Source organism: Mauremys mutica, chromosome 4 (assembly GCF_020497125.1).
Source record: "Mauremys mutica isolate MM-2020 ecotype Southern chromosome 4, ASM2049712v1, whole genome shotgun sequence".
NCBI classification, from domain to species: Eukaryota; Metazoa; Chordata; order Testudines; family Geoemydidae; genus Mauremys; species Mauremys mutica.
The window spans coordinates 129943861-129960234 of NC_059075.1; the positions used below are offsets into that span (position 1 = coordinate 129943861).

The 16374-nt window shown below is 51.9% G+C and overlaps 2 protein-coding genes across 3 annotated transcripts in view; one reads left to right on the plus strand and one right to left on the minus strand.

The window, feature by feature from the left end:
• LOC123369342 (maestro heat-like repeat-containing protein family member 7) overlaps nucleotides 1-16374 on the minus strand; it is a 1253347-nt gene that overhangs the window by 539465 nt on the left and 697508 nt on the right. The window lies entirely within an intron of this gene.
• TNNI1 (troponin I1, slow skeletal type) lies at nucleotides 4825-11733 on the plus strand. Its single transcript, XM_045014886.1, has 5 exons — nucleotides 4825-4952; nucleotides 5849-5938; nucleotides 9104-9280; nucleotides 10820-10930; nucleotides 11566-11733. Exons 1-4 carry the CDS (start codon nucleotides 4827-4829, stop codon nucleotides 10925-10927), a joined length of 501 nt encoding a protein of 166 aa, XP_044870821.1. The 5' UTR covers nucleotides 4825-4826; the 3' UTR covers nucleotides 10928-10930; nucleotides 11566-11733.

Genomic DNA, 16374 nt, shown 5'->3' on the forward strand with positions numbered 1-16374 from the left:
GATTGGAGAACTGAAAAAGTATGAAGAAGATCAATATTTTGCTGCAGAAAATATAGGGTTTTTTTTAATGAAAAAACTATGGGGAACTTTGACCTGCTCTAGTCCTGGGGCTTAAGCGGTGCACAGGATTTATGATTGTTATTTTTGGTTATTATTTGTATTACCATAGTGCCATGGACCAGAACAAAATGATGGTCCCTGCCCCAAGGAGCTTACAATCTAAGTATAAGAGAGGAGATAACAGGTGGATGGGGGCCTGGAGACAGTGAGACAGTGTGGTTCAAAACATAGGCATTGGTTTCTGCACAACACCAGCTTAACTGTTGTCAAGTCTTTTGTAGGCATCACAGCAAGGGAGAGTTTTTAGGAGGCCATTTTGCTGTTGCTCTGGATAGGGGTGGATTTTTCCCTTGGTAATAGTCTAGCAAGTGAGGTAGGAATTTAGTGGAAGCAGCACCTTTTTTCAGCAGATGTCAGAGAATATTTGTGGCAAGACAATTTCAAATTCATAATCATGACTATTCCTCCCTGGGAACCTGATTCAAAGGGTCCACGGCTTATACATCCAACCCAAACAGCTGCCATTTAGAATTGGGAATATGAAAGAGTTGCAATGAAACTACGAGCTCAAGACGAGCTGCAGAAATAGTTCTGAATAGTGGATACATTTGGGGGAAAGGCCAAACCGTTTATGGACAATCTGCAATTGGGGAGAAAAGGCAAATGAGACATTAGGAACTGTTCACCCAGCCCGCTCCTTTACAGCCCTCCCTCTTTCAGCCCTGCCTTTATCCAAGAGATACTTTGCTAATGGAGCTGGTGTGGCTGTGCCCATTAATAAAAGTGTAATTGCTCTCAAGGACATGGGGAAATGCACCACCGCCCTCTTTATCAGGTGTCTGCCTGCCGGGCTTCTCAGTTTCTGCTTAGCTTCTGTGTCTCCTTTGCACTCAGACACCTCCACTGGGTTTGGGGCTGGGGCTCTGCAGTCTGGAAAGCAGCATGAGTCTCGAAAGGAGCTAGGAAAAGCACTGGGGGGGGGGGGGGTGTCTTTTCTCCTGAGCAGCTCCTGGCAGGGGTGGGGCTGGAATCTTACACCCTCCCAGAACTGTTTGGAAAATGTGATCTTATCTGAGAGCCAGTTGTTGATCTCCACCAGCCCTTTGTTCAGTGGCCTGATGGCACAGCTGGGCCTAGAGCCATCTCCCCCTGAGCGGAGCAGGGTGTTTCACGTGGCTGCGCTAGAAGAGACCATACAAAGCCATTGCACAGTCAGGTTAAAAGGCAGGCACAGGTGCTCTCTCCACGCAGGCAGTGAGGAGGGGGGAAGGGCAGGGGGAGAGCAGTGCAACCCCCTGCGGGAAGCACAAGGGTCCTGTTTAGCTCAGGGCTAGTTCTGGTGCTGTTCCCAGTGAGGGTCTCGTCCAATGAGAAGTTTGTGGTCTGCTGAGACGCACAGGCGAGGGTCTCTCCAGTGGCGTTTGCTGAGCAGTGGAGTCCTGGTTGGGTGCCTGCATTGGGGATGGCAGCTCAGCTGGAAACACAGGTGGTGCCCATGAGAACAAGGTGGGCTGTCAGGAGGCACGTTACTTCAGCTCAGGGATCTCTGCATAACTGTCAGTACAACACAATCCCAACCCTCAGCCCCCTGCTAGCCCTGGGCTCCCCACACATATGCCTTAGTCCTAGCCTGCAGCCCCCTTCTGTCCCAGTCATGAGCCCCAGCTCTGTCAAAGCACCTCAGTCCTGGCTCTTTGGTAAACACAGACTGTGAATTATGCCCTGCTGTGTGGGAGTGGGTGGATGCGGGCTCACGTTTTGATTTCTTGCTATTGATCATTTTGCTTTGGGGTGATTCTAGGTGCAGAATCGGCCAGCACAATGCCAGAACCGTAAGTAGCAGTACTTCCCTTTGCCTTTTGCTGAACTCCCCTAAGCTTCAGGCTTCTCAGGAGAGCTGTGGGAGAGACCTGACGCTACTTGGACCAACAGCAGGGTTTGAATGCAAGCCATTGACTAGGTGGAGCAACTCAAAGCAGTCCCACAATGATAACAGCCTTCAGTGGATCAGCCACTAGAGGGAGGCAGATTTCCAGGCTGCGCTACCACAACAGGAGAATTTCATGCGTGCTTTGGCTTTTTGTGAACATGGTCCAATTTGGGCGGGGTGGGGGGGACTTGTGAAATGTTGAGATCTTTGCTCACAGAGCAGCTCGAGTTTTGGTGCAACGCCATCCTTTTACACTCAGAAATGCTCCCATTTCCAACCCCCAGCATTTTCATGTTTCCAAGGTTTGAATTTCCACGTGCCATATCCAAAACTTCATCCCAGCAAAGAGCAGTTACCCAAATTGCAAAATGTCCACACACAAGGAATTTCCATGCGCTTTGGTGCAATATTTGGATCTGTCAAATTGCTTAAAGCAGCGACTATCTTCACACTGCCACATGCTTCCCAGCCAGGAATCTGAATACAGAGCCAGAGTCAGCCTCTGAGTACTGAAACTGCACGTGTATTCACACAGGCTGGCACTGACACACACAGCCCAGATAATGGCATGTACTTGTACATGAACTGTGTGTGATCTAGTGGTTAGAGAAGTGCCTTACTAGAAGTCAGGACTCCTTGGTCTTATCCCACCACTCTGGCCACTGATATGTGGTGTAATTTTGAGCAAGTTGTTTAACTGCCTGTGGCTCAGTTTCCCTACAAGTAAAATGGCTCTAATGTCACCTACCTTATGTGGGCATTGAGGTTTGCTTAATTAATACCTATAATTGCTGTGAGTTCCTCAAATTAAAGTCTTCATACACATGCAGACCTTTAGCATGGCTTTACAATTCTACTAATAATGCATATTTACTGCCGTAATATCTAAGAGTTGGCTCTTCAGCTGATGTAAACTGGTGTAGCTCCATCAATTTACACCTACTGAGGATCTGGTCCAAAGAAACACTTCCCGTCTGTGGCACATTTTGCATGCAGTGGCAAAGAGTCCATCTGTGACCTCCAGCAGTTTTGTGCAAGGGGGGAGGGATAGCTCAGTGGTTTGAACATTGGCCTGCTAAACCCAGTATTGTGGGGTCATTTGGGGATTTAGTTGGTCCTGCTTGGAGCAGGGGGTTGGACTAGATGACCTCCTGGGGTCCCTTCCAACCCTAGTAATTTATGATTCTGTCTATTGATCATTTGTTCTGTTTTTTCCCCTCTTTATTTCATCTGTCTAAATGAACAACTGCAGGGAGGTAAGTGCTCCTGGATTCCCCTGCCCCAATAGATCTGGACATTAACATGCATTTTCTGTAATGAGTTTGCATTTAAAATGTCTTTTCTTTTGTCCTTTCCCTCCACAGAGAAAGTCCAAGATCACGGCCTCGCGGAAACTCATGTTGAAGGTGAGTCCCTTTGTGTCTATCCCGGCTGAGATAGCAAGTCAGGGTTAAAAGCATCGGTGTGGAAACATGGTATGAACATTTCCATGGCTAGCCAAAGGGGTTACGGAAAGAAAACCTCAGCTTCCCACTGGGTACAGGTAGGATCCTGGGTCTCTGAAGAAGCCAGCCCTGTTCCCACCTCCATGATCCCTAGAACCTGTAACAATCCCTCAGCTGCTCAGAACTTCATATCTGGAAATATAACAACCACCTGTCCCCCAAGTTATCAGCACGGATTAAGCCTGGGACCTTCAACACTAAAAACACCGGCATATATAACACCTGTGGTGCAGAAGTAATTCAAGGAGTACCAATAGGCTGCTAGCCGCTGCAGGGGGACGGGCATGCTTAGCCAGTGTGTCACATATATAGGCTTGGCAGAATTTGATTTTTATCTTTCTATAATTTTGATGGATAATATCAATGGTTATTTTAAAAGCATTTTTGTTTTGTTTTTATCAGTTTTATCAATTATCAATTTATCAAAATGTGGCAGGAAACTGGAGGGGTGTCAGAAAATAGGAAGGGGCTCTGACAGTAGACACTTGAGATTCAAAAGGATAAAGTTTTATAACTGTTGTTAAAGCACAAATTTGTCAATGTTGCATCAAAATATACGAAGTAAATTGCCTAAAACCACCCTCCAATGAGCTCTCAAGCAGCCTCTGTCTGACTTTGCCAAGCTGTAAAACTTCGAGGATTATCGCTGGAAATATTTTCCGCTGGTCTGTGAGTCATGCAGTGAAATTGACATTTACCGATAAAAACTGAATCTGTCCAAGCTGACACGTATACAGGGACACACACTGAATTTCCAGGGACAAGGTGCATTAAATATACAATTGGGTGGCAAGTGATTCTGCCTACATCCTTGGTTAATAATAATAATTAATACTAATAATTTGTTTAGTGACAACAGTGCACTAGGCATCTCACAGGCAGGACATGGTGCTGGGGATACATTTTTGCTTACGGGGGAAAACACATGCACGCAGAGAGCCAGGTGATGCCAATGCCAGTCAGGAGTTGTAGCTCCATGGAAAGCAAGGACGTCTCTGAATCAGACACAGATTCTGCAGCCTCTCACCCTCCTTCCTGCAGCTCTCCCCACGCCCAGTTTATCACACACCATGGGGAAATGCTTTTAGTTGTACCAGCACCAGCACCTCACCCCGCTAGGCTGAGGACAAGCCCCTGAAGACCCTTCTATATGGGTTTGAGGAACATGCAGGGTCTCTGTCCCTCACCACAAGTGCACTGAGCTCAACATCTCCGTGCTCTTCGGTAGCTTCCTGCCTTGTGCCCCTGGCCTGAGGTGATGGCTTGGGGGGGCCTCATGGCACAGTGCATCTGCTCAGGCTGTCGTTGTCCGCTGTGTGCTCTAGAGTTTGATGCTAGCCAAAGCCAAGGAAGCATGGGAACAAGATCAAGTGGACAAGCAAGGGGAGAAGGAGAGATACCTGGCTGAGCGGATCACACAGCTGCGGACCAGCGGGCTGTCCTTCAGCCAGCTGCAGGTAGGCTCGAGTGGGAGTCACGAGGGCCACCGGAGATCTGCGCGGGGGTCTGACAACAGCTCATGTCTCCACCCTGTTCGTTATGGCTGAAGCAGGGCCCCTCCTGTCACTCGTGAATGGGTCCCTCTGAGCAGGGTCCAGAGGCTCTGGAAGGTGAACCCAAGTGCCCAGCATGTACTGTGGTAGAGGGTAAAGGCAGTGGCGGATTAACAAATCTGGCGCCCCTAGGCCCTCAAAAAATTGCCGTCCCACCCCCCACCCCCAGCTCACCTCTGCTCCCCGACGGCAAGCCTGGGAGGGAGGGGGGAGATGTGGCACACTGGGGGGTGGCGGGGCTGGAGTGATGGTGAGCTGGGGCAGGGAGCGGTTCCCTGCCCCCACTCCCAAGAGTTACTCCCCGCGCCCGCCGGCCCCAGGTTACCTCCACTATCCCCCGAGTGTGCCGCTACTCGCTTCGCCCTCCCTCCTTCCCAGCGCTTTCGCGTGGCAAGCCTGGGAGGGAGGTGAAGGAGGGAAGCACGGCGCGCCTGGGGGAAGAAGCGGGCCGGGGATTTGGGGAAGGGGTGGAGTTGGAGAGGGGGCATGAGCAAATTTGCCGCCCCTGCAAATTTGCCGCTCTAGCCTAGGCCTTGTTGGCCTAGGTGATAATACACTGCTGGGTAAAGGTGGTTTCCCAGGGAACTCAGTCAGGGACATGCTGGCCACTAGGATTTCAGGGCTGGTGACTGATGGAGACTCAACACCCCCTATAGGGGGCACCACAAACAGGCTGCCCGCTAAAGGCCTAGCTCTTAACATGGTACCCGCTGTAGCAAGACAGGGCCACTGTTGGGAGGCTCAGTGGATGGAGCAGTGAAGAGAGCTCCCAGCTTGGCCTTTGTGACCCTTCCTTGCAGGATCTGTGCAGGGAGCTGCATGAGAAGGTAGAAATCGTGGATGAGGAGCGGTACGACATCGAAGCCAAATGCATCCACAACACCAGAGAGGTAGGAGGGGGCCTTGTGCACTGGCCTGCAGTTTATTTCTTAATTAACTGGTTATTTATTTTGATACCTGCTATGCACCTCACCTAGGTTATTAGCATTATTTACATTACGGTCCATAGAACCATAGAATCATAGGGTTGGGAGGGACCTCAGGAGGTCATCTAGTCCAACCCCCTGCTCAAAGCAGGACCAATCCCCAGACAGATTTTTGCCCCAGTTCCCCAAATGGCCCCCTCAAGGACTGAACTCTCAACCCTGGGTTTAGCAGGCCAATGCTCAAACCATTGAGCTATCCCTCCCCCCTTTTGTAACACACCTAGAGGTCCCCAAACCAAGTAGGGTTGCCAGGTGTCCAGTTTTCGACCAGAATGCCTGGTCAAAAAGGGACTCTGGTGGCTCTGGTCAGCACTGCTGACCGAGCCGTTAAATGTCCAGTCGGCGGCGCAGCAGGGCTAAGGCAGGCTCCCTGCCTGCTGTGGCTCTGTGCAGCTCCCAGAAGCAGCGGCATGTCCCCACTCCAGCTCCTAGGCATAGGGGAAGCCAGGGGGCTCCGCATGCTGCCCCCTCCCCTAGTGCCAACTCTGCAGCTCCTATTGGCCGGGAACCCTGCCCCAGCCTGGTGAAAATGAGCGAGTGAGTGAGGGTGGGGAGAGCGAGCGACAGAGGGAGGAATGTGTGTGGAGTGAGCAGAGGCGGGGCCCCAGAGAAGGGGCGGGGCATGGACAGGGCTTCTGCGGAGAGACAGGGCAGGGGGTGGGGCAAGGGTGTTTGGTTTTATGCAAGTAGGCAACCCTAAAACCAAGACTGGGGACCCATGGTGCCAGGCGCTGCCCAGATACAGTAAGAGAATCCCTGCCCCAAATTGCTCACAGCCTAAATGGACAAGGTGGACACAGGGTAGGATTGGATACTGAGGCACAGAGAGGGGACGCATCTGGTGTCTAGAGCTGGAAACAGATCTCAGGCCTCCATGGCCCCATCCACCAGACCATGCCACCTCCTGCTGCCGTCTGATCATTGAAAAATTCACACCTGGGTAGTTTAGTGGGAAACGTGCCGCCTGCGAGGTTCACCCAGCCCATCCAAGTGAAAGCCATTCGGCCAGATTACCAGCAGTAGACACTGACTCTGGATGGTGCCACTCTGGGGCCATCCAGCCAGAGGCACCCTGGACTTGTGTTTCAGAGGCACGTCATCCTCTCTGCTCTCCTTCACCAGCTGCTCAGCACTTCGTGGGGGTGCCATGATGGCTGGAAGCCAACATGTGCAGCAGCCCAGCTGGTGCCCATCCGTCAGGGGCTCCGATGGCCAGCCACTCACGGGTACACATAAGAACATAAGAACGGCCGTACCAGGTCAGACCAAAGGTCCATCTAGCCCAGTATCCTGTCTACCGACAGTGGCCAATGCCAGGTGCCCCAGAGGGATGAATCTAACAGGCAATGATCAAGTGATCTCTCTCCTGCCATCCATCTCCACCCTCTGACGAACAGAGGCTAGGGACACTATTCTTTACCCATCCTGGCTAATAGCCATTTATGGACTTCACCACCATGAATTTATCCAGTTCTCTTTTAAACACTGTTATAGTCCTAGCCTTCACAACCTCCTCAGGTGAGGAGTTCCACAAGTTACTGTGCGCTGCGTGAAGAAGAACTTCCTTTTATTTGTTTTAAACCTGCTGCCTATTAATTTCATTTGGTGACTCCTAGTTCTTGTATTATGGGAATAAGTAAATAACTTTTCCTTATCCACTTTCTCAACATCACTCATGATTTTATATACCTCTATCATATCCCCCCTTAGTCTCCTCTTTTCCAAGCTGAAGAGACCTAGCCTCTTTAATCTTTCCTTATATGGGACCCTCTCCAAACCCCTAATCATTTTAGTTGCCCTTTTCTGAATCTTTTCTAGTGCTAGAATATCTTTTTTGAGGTGAGGAGACCACATCTGTACACAGTATTCGAGATGTGGGCGTACCATGGATTTATATAAGGGCAATAATATACTCTCAGTCTTATTCTCTATCCCCTTTTTAATGATTCCTAACATCCTGTTTGCTTTTTTGACCGCCACTGCACACTGCGTGGACATCTTCAGAGAACTATCCACCATAACTCCAAGATCTTTTTCCTGACTCATTGTAGCTAAATTAGCCCCCATCATATTGTATATATAGTTGGGGTTATTTTTTCCAATGTTCATTACTTTACATTTATCCACATTAAATTTCATTTGCCATTTTGTTGCCCAATCACTTAGTTTTGTGAGATCTTTTTGAAGTTCTTCACAATCTGCTTTGGTCTTAACTATCTTGAGCAGTTTAGTATCATCTGCAAACTTTGCCACCTCACTGTTTACCCCTTTCTCCAGATCATTTATGAATAAATTGAATAGGATTGGTCCTAGGACTGACCCTTGGGGAACACCACTAGTTACCCCTCTCCTTTCTGAGAATTTACCATTAATTCCTACCCTTTCTTCCCTGTCTTTTAACCAGTTCTAAAAGACCTTCCCTTTTATCCCATGACAGCTTAATTTACGTAAGAGCCTTTGGTGAGGGACCTTGTCAAAGGCTTTCTGGAAATTTAAGTACACTATGTCCACCGGATCCCCCTTGTCCACATGTTTGTTGACCCCTTCAAAGAACTCTAATAGATTAGTAAGACATGATTTCCCTTTACAGAAACCATGTTGACTATTGCTCAACAGTTTATGTTTTTCTATGTGTCTGACAATTTTATTCTTAATTATTGTCACGAGCGCTGTCCCTGAACTGCTGGGGCTGCTATTGGAGCCTGAGGTGCAGACACAACAGCCCCTGCATGGGACTCTGATCCGTTATCGCTGCGAGTGGTGTCTGGAGCTGGGAGAAGGGACATGGCTTGAGCTTGGGCTTAATGTTTCATTTGGGGTTAGGGCTGGGTGCCCTGTGGGAGAATCACCCCTGGGTGTGGTCCCGGTCAGGATGGGTGGCCTGTGAGGATCCTGGCACCCCCAGTGGATGGGGGAGCTGTCTACCCTGGTGCCAGGAGCAGGCAGAGGTGCTCACTGCAGGTTGGTTTGAAGCAGGATCGGGGGCCTGCCCCTTGGTGCAATGCAGCTGTGCCATACTCCCCCCTCCCCCCCACCTGGTGACTCCTCCTTTTTTCCCTCATCCCACAGATCAAAAACCTGAAGCTGAAAGTGCTTGACCTGCGGGGGAAGTTCAAGCGCCCCCCGCTGCGCCGTGTCCGCGTCTCCGCTGACGCCATGCTGCGGGCACTGCTCGGCTCCAAGCACAAAGTCTCCATGGACCTGAGAGCCAACCTGAAATCTGTCAAGAAGGAGGATACGGAGAAGGTGGGTGGGGATATTCACCCCTGTGCAAAGGGTCCACACGAGGCTGACGTGGGACTTGACCTGGGGCATGCACCTTGTGTCGGGCCCTTTGGACAGGGGGTGCATTTAGCTCCAGGGCCCAATTCTGCTCACACGTATGCTGGTGTAACTCTGGAGTATTTCCATGGATTTCACTTCCCACAGCATTGCTTTGGACTCTTGGGATTTTACTGCCTGGAAGCACTTGCACTTGCATGCAGCTGAGGTAGCTCCCTGGAGCTCCATGCGGGTACTCGGGCGCAAATGGACAGAGAGCCAGGCCTGGGGGTTGTATATTGGATCAGACTCCTAGTTCAGCACCCACCCTATGGCAGAGGCCAATACACAATGCACCAGAGACAGGAAACCAATCCACACTGCACCTGGCCAATTGCGCAGTATTGCACAGGGAGGCTATATTCCCCTCCTGACTCCTGTGGCAATCAGCTTATGCCCTGAAGCAGGAGGTTTGGTGATCCCTGAACCTCATGTCTCATTATTATTGCTCATAAGATCATCCAGTTCTTTTAACTCCAGCCGGAGGCGAGCTCCTGCCGTGCCATCTGCTCTGCAAGGGAAGGAATATACAGGCAGGGTCTGGGCCTGCAGAGGGCAGGGCTGCTCACACAAGGCACCGCATGCCCTCACCTCCCAGTCAAGGGATTGTGCACATAGCAGGATAGGGGCCCTTTCTCACTGCTTTCCCAGCTGTCTCCATCTATACTGACTCTAGGGGGCATCCTGGGGTTTTAAAACCATAGACAGACTCCACCCCACCCATCCTGGGGCTATAATTCAGCTTCACACAGAGCAGCTCCAGGGACACAATGGTCCCTAATTGATTCACAGGGAAAAGGGATCTCTTTAAATATCACTCCCCACCCCCCCTACTGCCTTTGCCATAGCAGTCAAGGGCCCCAAACGTACAGGCTATTTAGTATAGGGTTATTGGAGACACATGTCCGTGTCTGCCTGTCTGTGTAATAACACAGCAGGTCATCCTGGAGCTCCATGGGGTGAGTGCAGTGGGATCCAGGGGAGATGCCATGGGTGAGGTTGCACCTGGGGTCACTGCTGCAACGGTTGTTCTGGGTGTGGGGGGATGTGGTGCATTGGAAGGCCCATGGGATTTAAGTACACTCAGGCACGGAGCAGCTTATGAGTCAGCCAGGATGGAAATAAAGGACAAAATAAACCTTCCATCATATGGAGTCATACATGCATGAACCCATGCTTCCCTTCCCCGAGTCCACCCAGGAAAACACCCTCTCCCGTACACTCATGCACCCCACCCCCCATTCGTACATGGCACATGTATGCACGAACCTAGCAGCCAACCTCCTGTGTGTACACACACACACACACACGTATGCGCACGGACACACCCACACATGCAGAGTCTGTTTCCCCCCCCCACACACGCCCTCCCCCGTCTCTCGCTGAGCACTGCTCATATGCGCCGTCCCAAGGCTCCCTGTGCTCTGTGCTGCCGGGACCCCTGACCCGTGCGTCTCCCTGCAGGAGCGCCCTGTGGAAGTGGGCGACTGGCGTAAGAACGTGGAGGCCATGTCGGGCATGGAGGGCAGGAAGAAGATGTTTGATGCTGCCAAATCTCCGACAGGCCAGTGAAAGGTACTGTGTCCTGCCCACTCCTCCCTTTGTCCCGAGAGCCCCTTCCCCTGATCCCTGATGTCCCTTTATTCGCAGTCAGCATCTGTGAATAACCCTCTCAGTCCAGGTGTGTGTGTCACACATTGGCCTGGGGCCCATTCCCTCTGGAGCCCTCTTGACTGGTTAATGACCCAGTGCCACCAGCTGGTAAACTACAGCGTGCTGGGTTTGCGTACACTGTAGGAGGATCTGAATTATGGCAGCTTGGGCCCTATGAGCCTCAGTGCCAGGCCCCTGCCTCCTCTCATGAAGCATTTTGAGGGCTGTGCTCCAAGATGAGCCAGCACCTCCTGCCTGTGCACGCACCGGTGCTGCCCAGCGCCTCGCTGGTTGCTGGCTGCAGAGACGCCGCGCTCTGCCTTGACTCGCTCTCTGGCGGGGCCCGGTCCCTGTAAACACTGGTTCCCTGAGATGGGATTTCAGGGGAGCTGTTCTGTTTGTTCTTTGTCTTGTGGCGACTTGCTCGGATTTCTCTTTCCATGTGTTGTTCCTCACTGAGCGCTGCTGGCTCCGGTGCACTGGTGCAGCCTCCCCACCAGCGCGCAGCTTCTAGCCCGTTCCTTCGCGCTGTATGAAGCTTCCATTCCAATTCCTAGGTGCTGCCTGGAAGGACGAAGAGTCACCCTCTCCCGCTGCCTGCAGCTTCGCCCCCGGCCGCCCCTTCACGCTGCCCCATTTGTGCCTCTTCCTGCATTCGCTCTCGAGCCAGTGCACTTGCAGAAAGCAAAAGCTCGTCCAGTCTCTGTGTTTAAATCAGCCCCCACCCCCCCCACCCCATAGCCTCACGTGATGCAGCCAATTAATCGCCCCACCGTGGCACCCCAGCAGTGGGCTGCTGTTGTCTCCTGTAGGTCCCGGCGCATGGGACCAACCTGTTGAACTGCCACAGTGGTGCATCTGCATGATGACTCATCATCATTGTGGCCCGAGGTGCTGATCCCATTAACTGGCAAGGGCGAGAGCCTTGCCAGCCACCCTGCAGGAGTCCCGTGCCCTGCGGAAAGGCAGTGCCCCTGCCGCATGCCAATGGCTTCATGTCGGTAATGCCATGGGGTCTCAGGCATGCCTGTAACTTTGGGATGCCGCATGGGATTCCTGGTCTGTCCTTCTGCAGACAGCCCAGGGATGAACCTGCTGGTCCTGCTCTCACCATCCAGCTGTGATATGTACAGTACGTGGGAAGTAACTGCTGTCTCTCTGTGTTCATTAAAAGACTGTTTAGGACAGAACCGCAGAGTCTGCTCTTCACTTTACGCTCATTAGTGTTCAATATGTGCGTGAATTTTGCAGCTGATGAACGCGGAGGGGCCTAAAGCCCTAGCTAGAGGCAGGGAGAGTGGGGGTGTCACTGCACAGGCTCCCTCCGCCTCTGAAAGGGACCTCAGCCTCCAACCACTCCCCACCCTGATTTCCAGAGCACTCCCCTCAGCTGTGCAGCACTCCCAGTCCTGACTCTCCACACTTCAATGAGCCACCGTCCTAACCTGCAGCAGCCCTGTCTGTTCCAGCTCTGGGCTCCCACCACGGCTCCCTCCTGCCCCGCAGCAGCTGTGCATTTCCAGCCCTGGGTGCCCCCATGGCTCTGCTAGTGCAATTCACTCCTGACCTGCGCCATCCATGCTGTCCCCTTGCTGGGCCCCACGTGCTCAGATCTCAGCGGCCCCCTGCAGTTCCAGCCCTGAGCTCCCCCACAGCTCTGAAAATCCCTGATCCGTAAGTCTGCATTCTGAGTGCCTGTGTGCACACAGACGTTATTCCTGCATCTCTCCTCGGCCGTAGCTGCGATATCAAATCCCTCACTCCCGGCTTGCTGGAGGTTCTAGGACAACTCACCCACCTGATCCAATCTCGGGTGCATTTCTTGGAAGGGTGGACTCTCCTCCCAATTCCCATTGGCCCATCCCTCCTCCAGTGGGATCAGATCACAGGCTGCAACCTCCCCCACCCCACCCCCCAGCATCCAGAGGCATCAGCATGGTGGCACAATGCAACATGCCTCCATGCCAGCCCCATCCACGCAGTGCTCTGGCCTCGCCCTTCCGCCGCACAGCGGTAGCCACCACAGTTCTGATCTGCGCCACTAGGTGGCCTTGCAGCCATGTCTGTGGCCACAGTTCCACCGTGGAACAGGCCACAGGGGGTTGGCCATTGATTTCCATGGGGGCAGGCTCGGGCCTTAGGACCGTTTCACCCAGCTTGATTCACAGGTCCCAGCCCTCCCTCCATGCAGGATCCTTCTATCTCCTTCGTCCCATACTGGCATCACTCTCCACCACAGCGTTATGAGGGCGACCTGTGGGGAGGGGCGCTGCCTGTGTGCCTCTGGGACACCGATCAGATCAGCCCAAGCAGCACGTCGCTCCCCACTGAGCACATTGCAGCAAGTGGGACCCCTCCCCACGGCTGGGGATGGGGGAGTCTCAGGAGGGGCTCTGTCCCACTCAGGGCAGAGGGAAGGAACAAGCAGCCGTGGGGAGAGGAGAGAAAGGTTTCATGGCCAGTCTCCAGAGGGGACTTCACTACAAATTGTTGCTTCTGCTTTACAGCCGATGCAAGCCCCTGGGTTTGTGGAGTAGCCAGTTCTACCTCTCCTGAGGGGGGATATGGCTCGGTGACTCCGAACAAGTTCTAGCTGGAGCACCTGAATTTCTTGATTTCTTGATTTCCCCTTTATTTCACCTCCGAGACCTGGTAACTGGCAAAAACGAAGCTGGAAATTCTGCCTGCACGTCCCACCGCCTCTGCTCTGCCCCGGTGTACACACACATGCAAATGGTCTAGGTACAGCCCTGCCTGTTTAGTGTGGGCTGTAAAAGATACAAGCAGCTGTAAACCCAGTTTATTACAGCAAAGTGCAGGAACACTCCACTCGGCTGGAGGTGCAGGGTGAAATGGGATCCTGCTGGGAGAAACTGCCTGCTGCTGAGCTGGATGTGTCTAAGGACGGAAGTACCCATCCTTGGACTAGGAGGAGCTTGCATACGCTGTAATAGCTCCAGCCCAGAAGCTGTTTGGTTTTCAATTACCAGCCAAGCAAACCAAGATTAGATTGTGAGTATTCTGTGTATTACGGTAGCAGCTAGAGATCCAAACCAAGATCAGGTTTGGTGCTTCACAGAGACAGAGTAAGAGACAGTCATTGTACTCAGCCCATGGATCAGCTGCAACCTGCAAGCCCCTCTCACTTGGCCAAATAATCAAAGCCACTTCTCATCTGCGGCTAATTCCCTGATTGAGCTTTCTAGCCTAACCAATTTGGGTGCTAGATGAGTGTGGAATGGATGGCCCAGCGGATAGAACACTGGCCTGGGTTTGGTTCCCAGCTCTACCACAGCCTGCTGGTGTGACCTTTGCCAAGTCACTTAGTACTTCAGTGGCCCACCTGTAAAAGGAGGATAACAGCTGTTCCTATATCCCATAGTTTAGTGCTCAGCTACTGTGGTTATAGGGGCCATAGCAGTACCTCAGGTACAAAGGTGACTTCATTTTTTCTTTTTTTCATCATGGAAATTGTTTTTTTCTCCACTTTCCTCATTCTCAAAAGTGGCTGAAGCATTTTTGCTCAGGCCTTCCCAATCTATTCCCCTTTGGGCAGAGACCAAGCCTGGGAACTTTCTGACAGGAAGGTTAACATTTCAGAAAGTTACAAGCAACTTTCAAAACAGGGTCTTAGAATGGGAACTCTTAGGTAATCTTCAGCACTGTTCCTAGCTCTCCAGGGATAACTACACCAACACACAGGAATCATTTGAACTGTCACTGAAATGCAGCAGCTGTTGAACAGCACATTGCTTGGCAGCTTGGGACAAGAAGTGAAGATTGCTCTGTATGATTTAACCTCACAGGTGATTTTAGGGAGATGGAATGTAGTTACCGGAGATGGAAATTAGCCAGGACACCAGAATTTACATTTGTCTCTTAAAAACCATGGCACAGATGGTTAGTAGTAGTACCCCCATTTCATCCAACATGTAAGCCAGCAGCACAGCCTCCGTTACAGGTTCATTACTGACCCTGAGGGAAGAGTGCCACCCATTGAACAACCAGTAATACTTCATGCAGCATTTTGAGGATTTTCACTGGAAGTCTGGGTCAGCGCTTTAACGTGGCTTGTGTATTCGCGGCTGAGCGCTGGCAGTGTTCTAAAAAAATTGCCTCCACGAGGGGCTTAGCTACCAGCTCTGGGAGCGTGGCTGCCAGCACTGGTGCATGCTCTACACTGGTGGCTGCGTTCAGGGGGCTGTTTTTTCACACCCCTGAATGAGAAAGTTGCAGAGCTGTAAAGTGCCAGTGTAGACAAGCCCTTAGAGTACAAAGCAGCTGCAAGCTGTTCACAGTTCACAGACTGAGCTGCTATTGCTGCCAGGGGCGGCTCAAGCTTTTTTGCCGCCCCAAGCACTGCAAGCAGGCTGCCTTCGGCGCTATGCCTGCAGGAGGTCCCCGGTCCCACAGATTCGGCGGCTTGCCTGCGGGAGGTCCGCCGGTCCCGTGGCTTTGGCGTACCCGCTACCAAATTGCTGCCAAATCCACAGGACTGGCGGACTTCCCGCAGGCAAGCCAGTGAAGGCTGCCTGACTGCCGCCCTCACAGGGACTGGCAGGGTGCCCCCCACAGCTTGCCACCCTAGGCACACGCTTGGAGCACTGGTGACTGGAGCCGCCGCTGATTGCTGCATGCTAATGTAACCCACACACCTCCTAGGTGTGGTGCTCTGTCCCAGCTAGTGGCACCGAGACCACTTAGAGAGAGAGATAAAATGAGTCTGCTACAGCTTTATCTAAGGGCTTTTCGCTCATGCAGTAGAGCAGGGGTAGGCAACCTATGGCACATGTGCCGAAGGCGGCACGCGAGATGATTTTCAGTGGCACTCACACTGCCTGGCCACTGGTCCGGGGAGCTCTGCATTTTAATTTAATTTTAAATGAAGCTTCTTAAACATTTTTAAAACCTTATTTACTTTACATACAACAATAGTTTAATTATATATTGTAGACTTATAGAAAGAGACCTTCTAAAAACGTTAAAATGTATTACTGGCACATGAAACCTTAAATCAGAGTGAATAACTGAAGACTCGGCACAGCACTTCTGAAAGGTTGCCAACCCCTGCAGTAGAGACTCATGCACTAAGCTCCAGAGGTCCCAGCTTCGATCCCGCCCACAACGAGACCAGGGTCTGTGGGTGTTACACTAGCACCTGTCCCTGCTCTAGACCACTTGTGACAAATCTCAGGCATGATGGGTAGCTGTCACAGGCAGGTGACAGATTATGCCTAAGAACATAATAGTCTGAACGGTCAGTTGTATATCTTGGCCCTGAGTCAAAACACCACCTTATAAATACACAGAGTGAACACAGAGAACTGAACGGTGCTTTACGTGGCAACCACTGTAAGGGACTGACG

Excerpts from the sequence above, each read along its gene's own strand:
- TNNI1 (XM_045014886.1), top strand. The coding sequence starts at position 4,827 with ATGCTAGCCAAAGCCAAGGAAGCATGGGAACAAGATCAAGTGGACAAG. Across the intron at positions 4,953-5,848 it reads TGTCCTTCAGCCAGCTGCAG|GATCTGTGCAGGGAGCTGCA; the intron begins GTAGGCTCGAGT and ends CCTTCCTTGCAG. Across the intron at positions 9,281-10,819 it reads AGAAGGAGGATACGGAGAAG|GAGCGCCCTGTGGAAGTGGG; the intron begins GTGGGTGGGGAT and ends GTCTCCCTGCAG.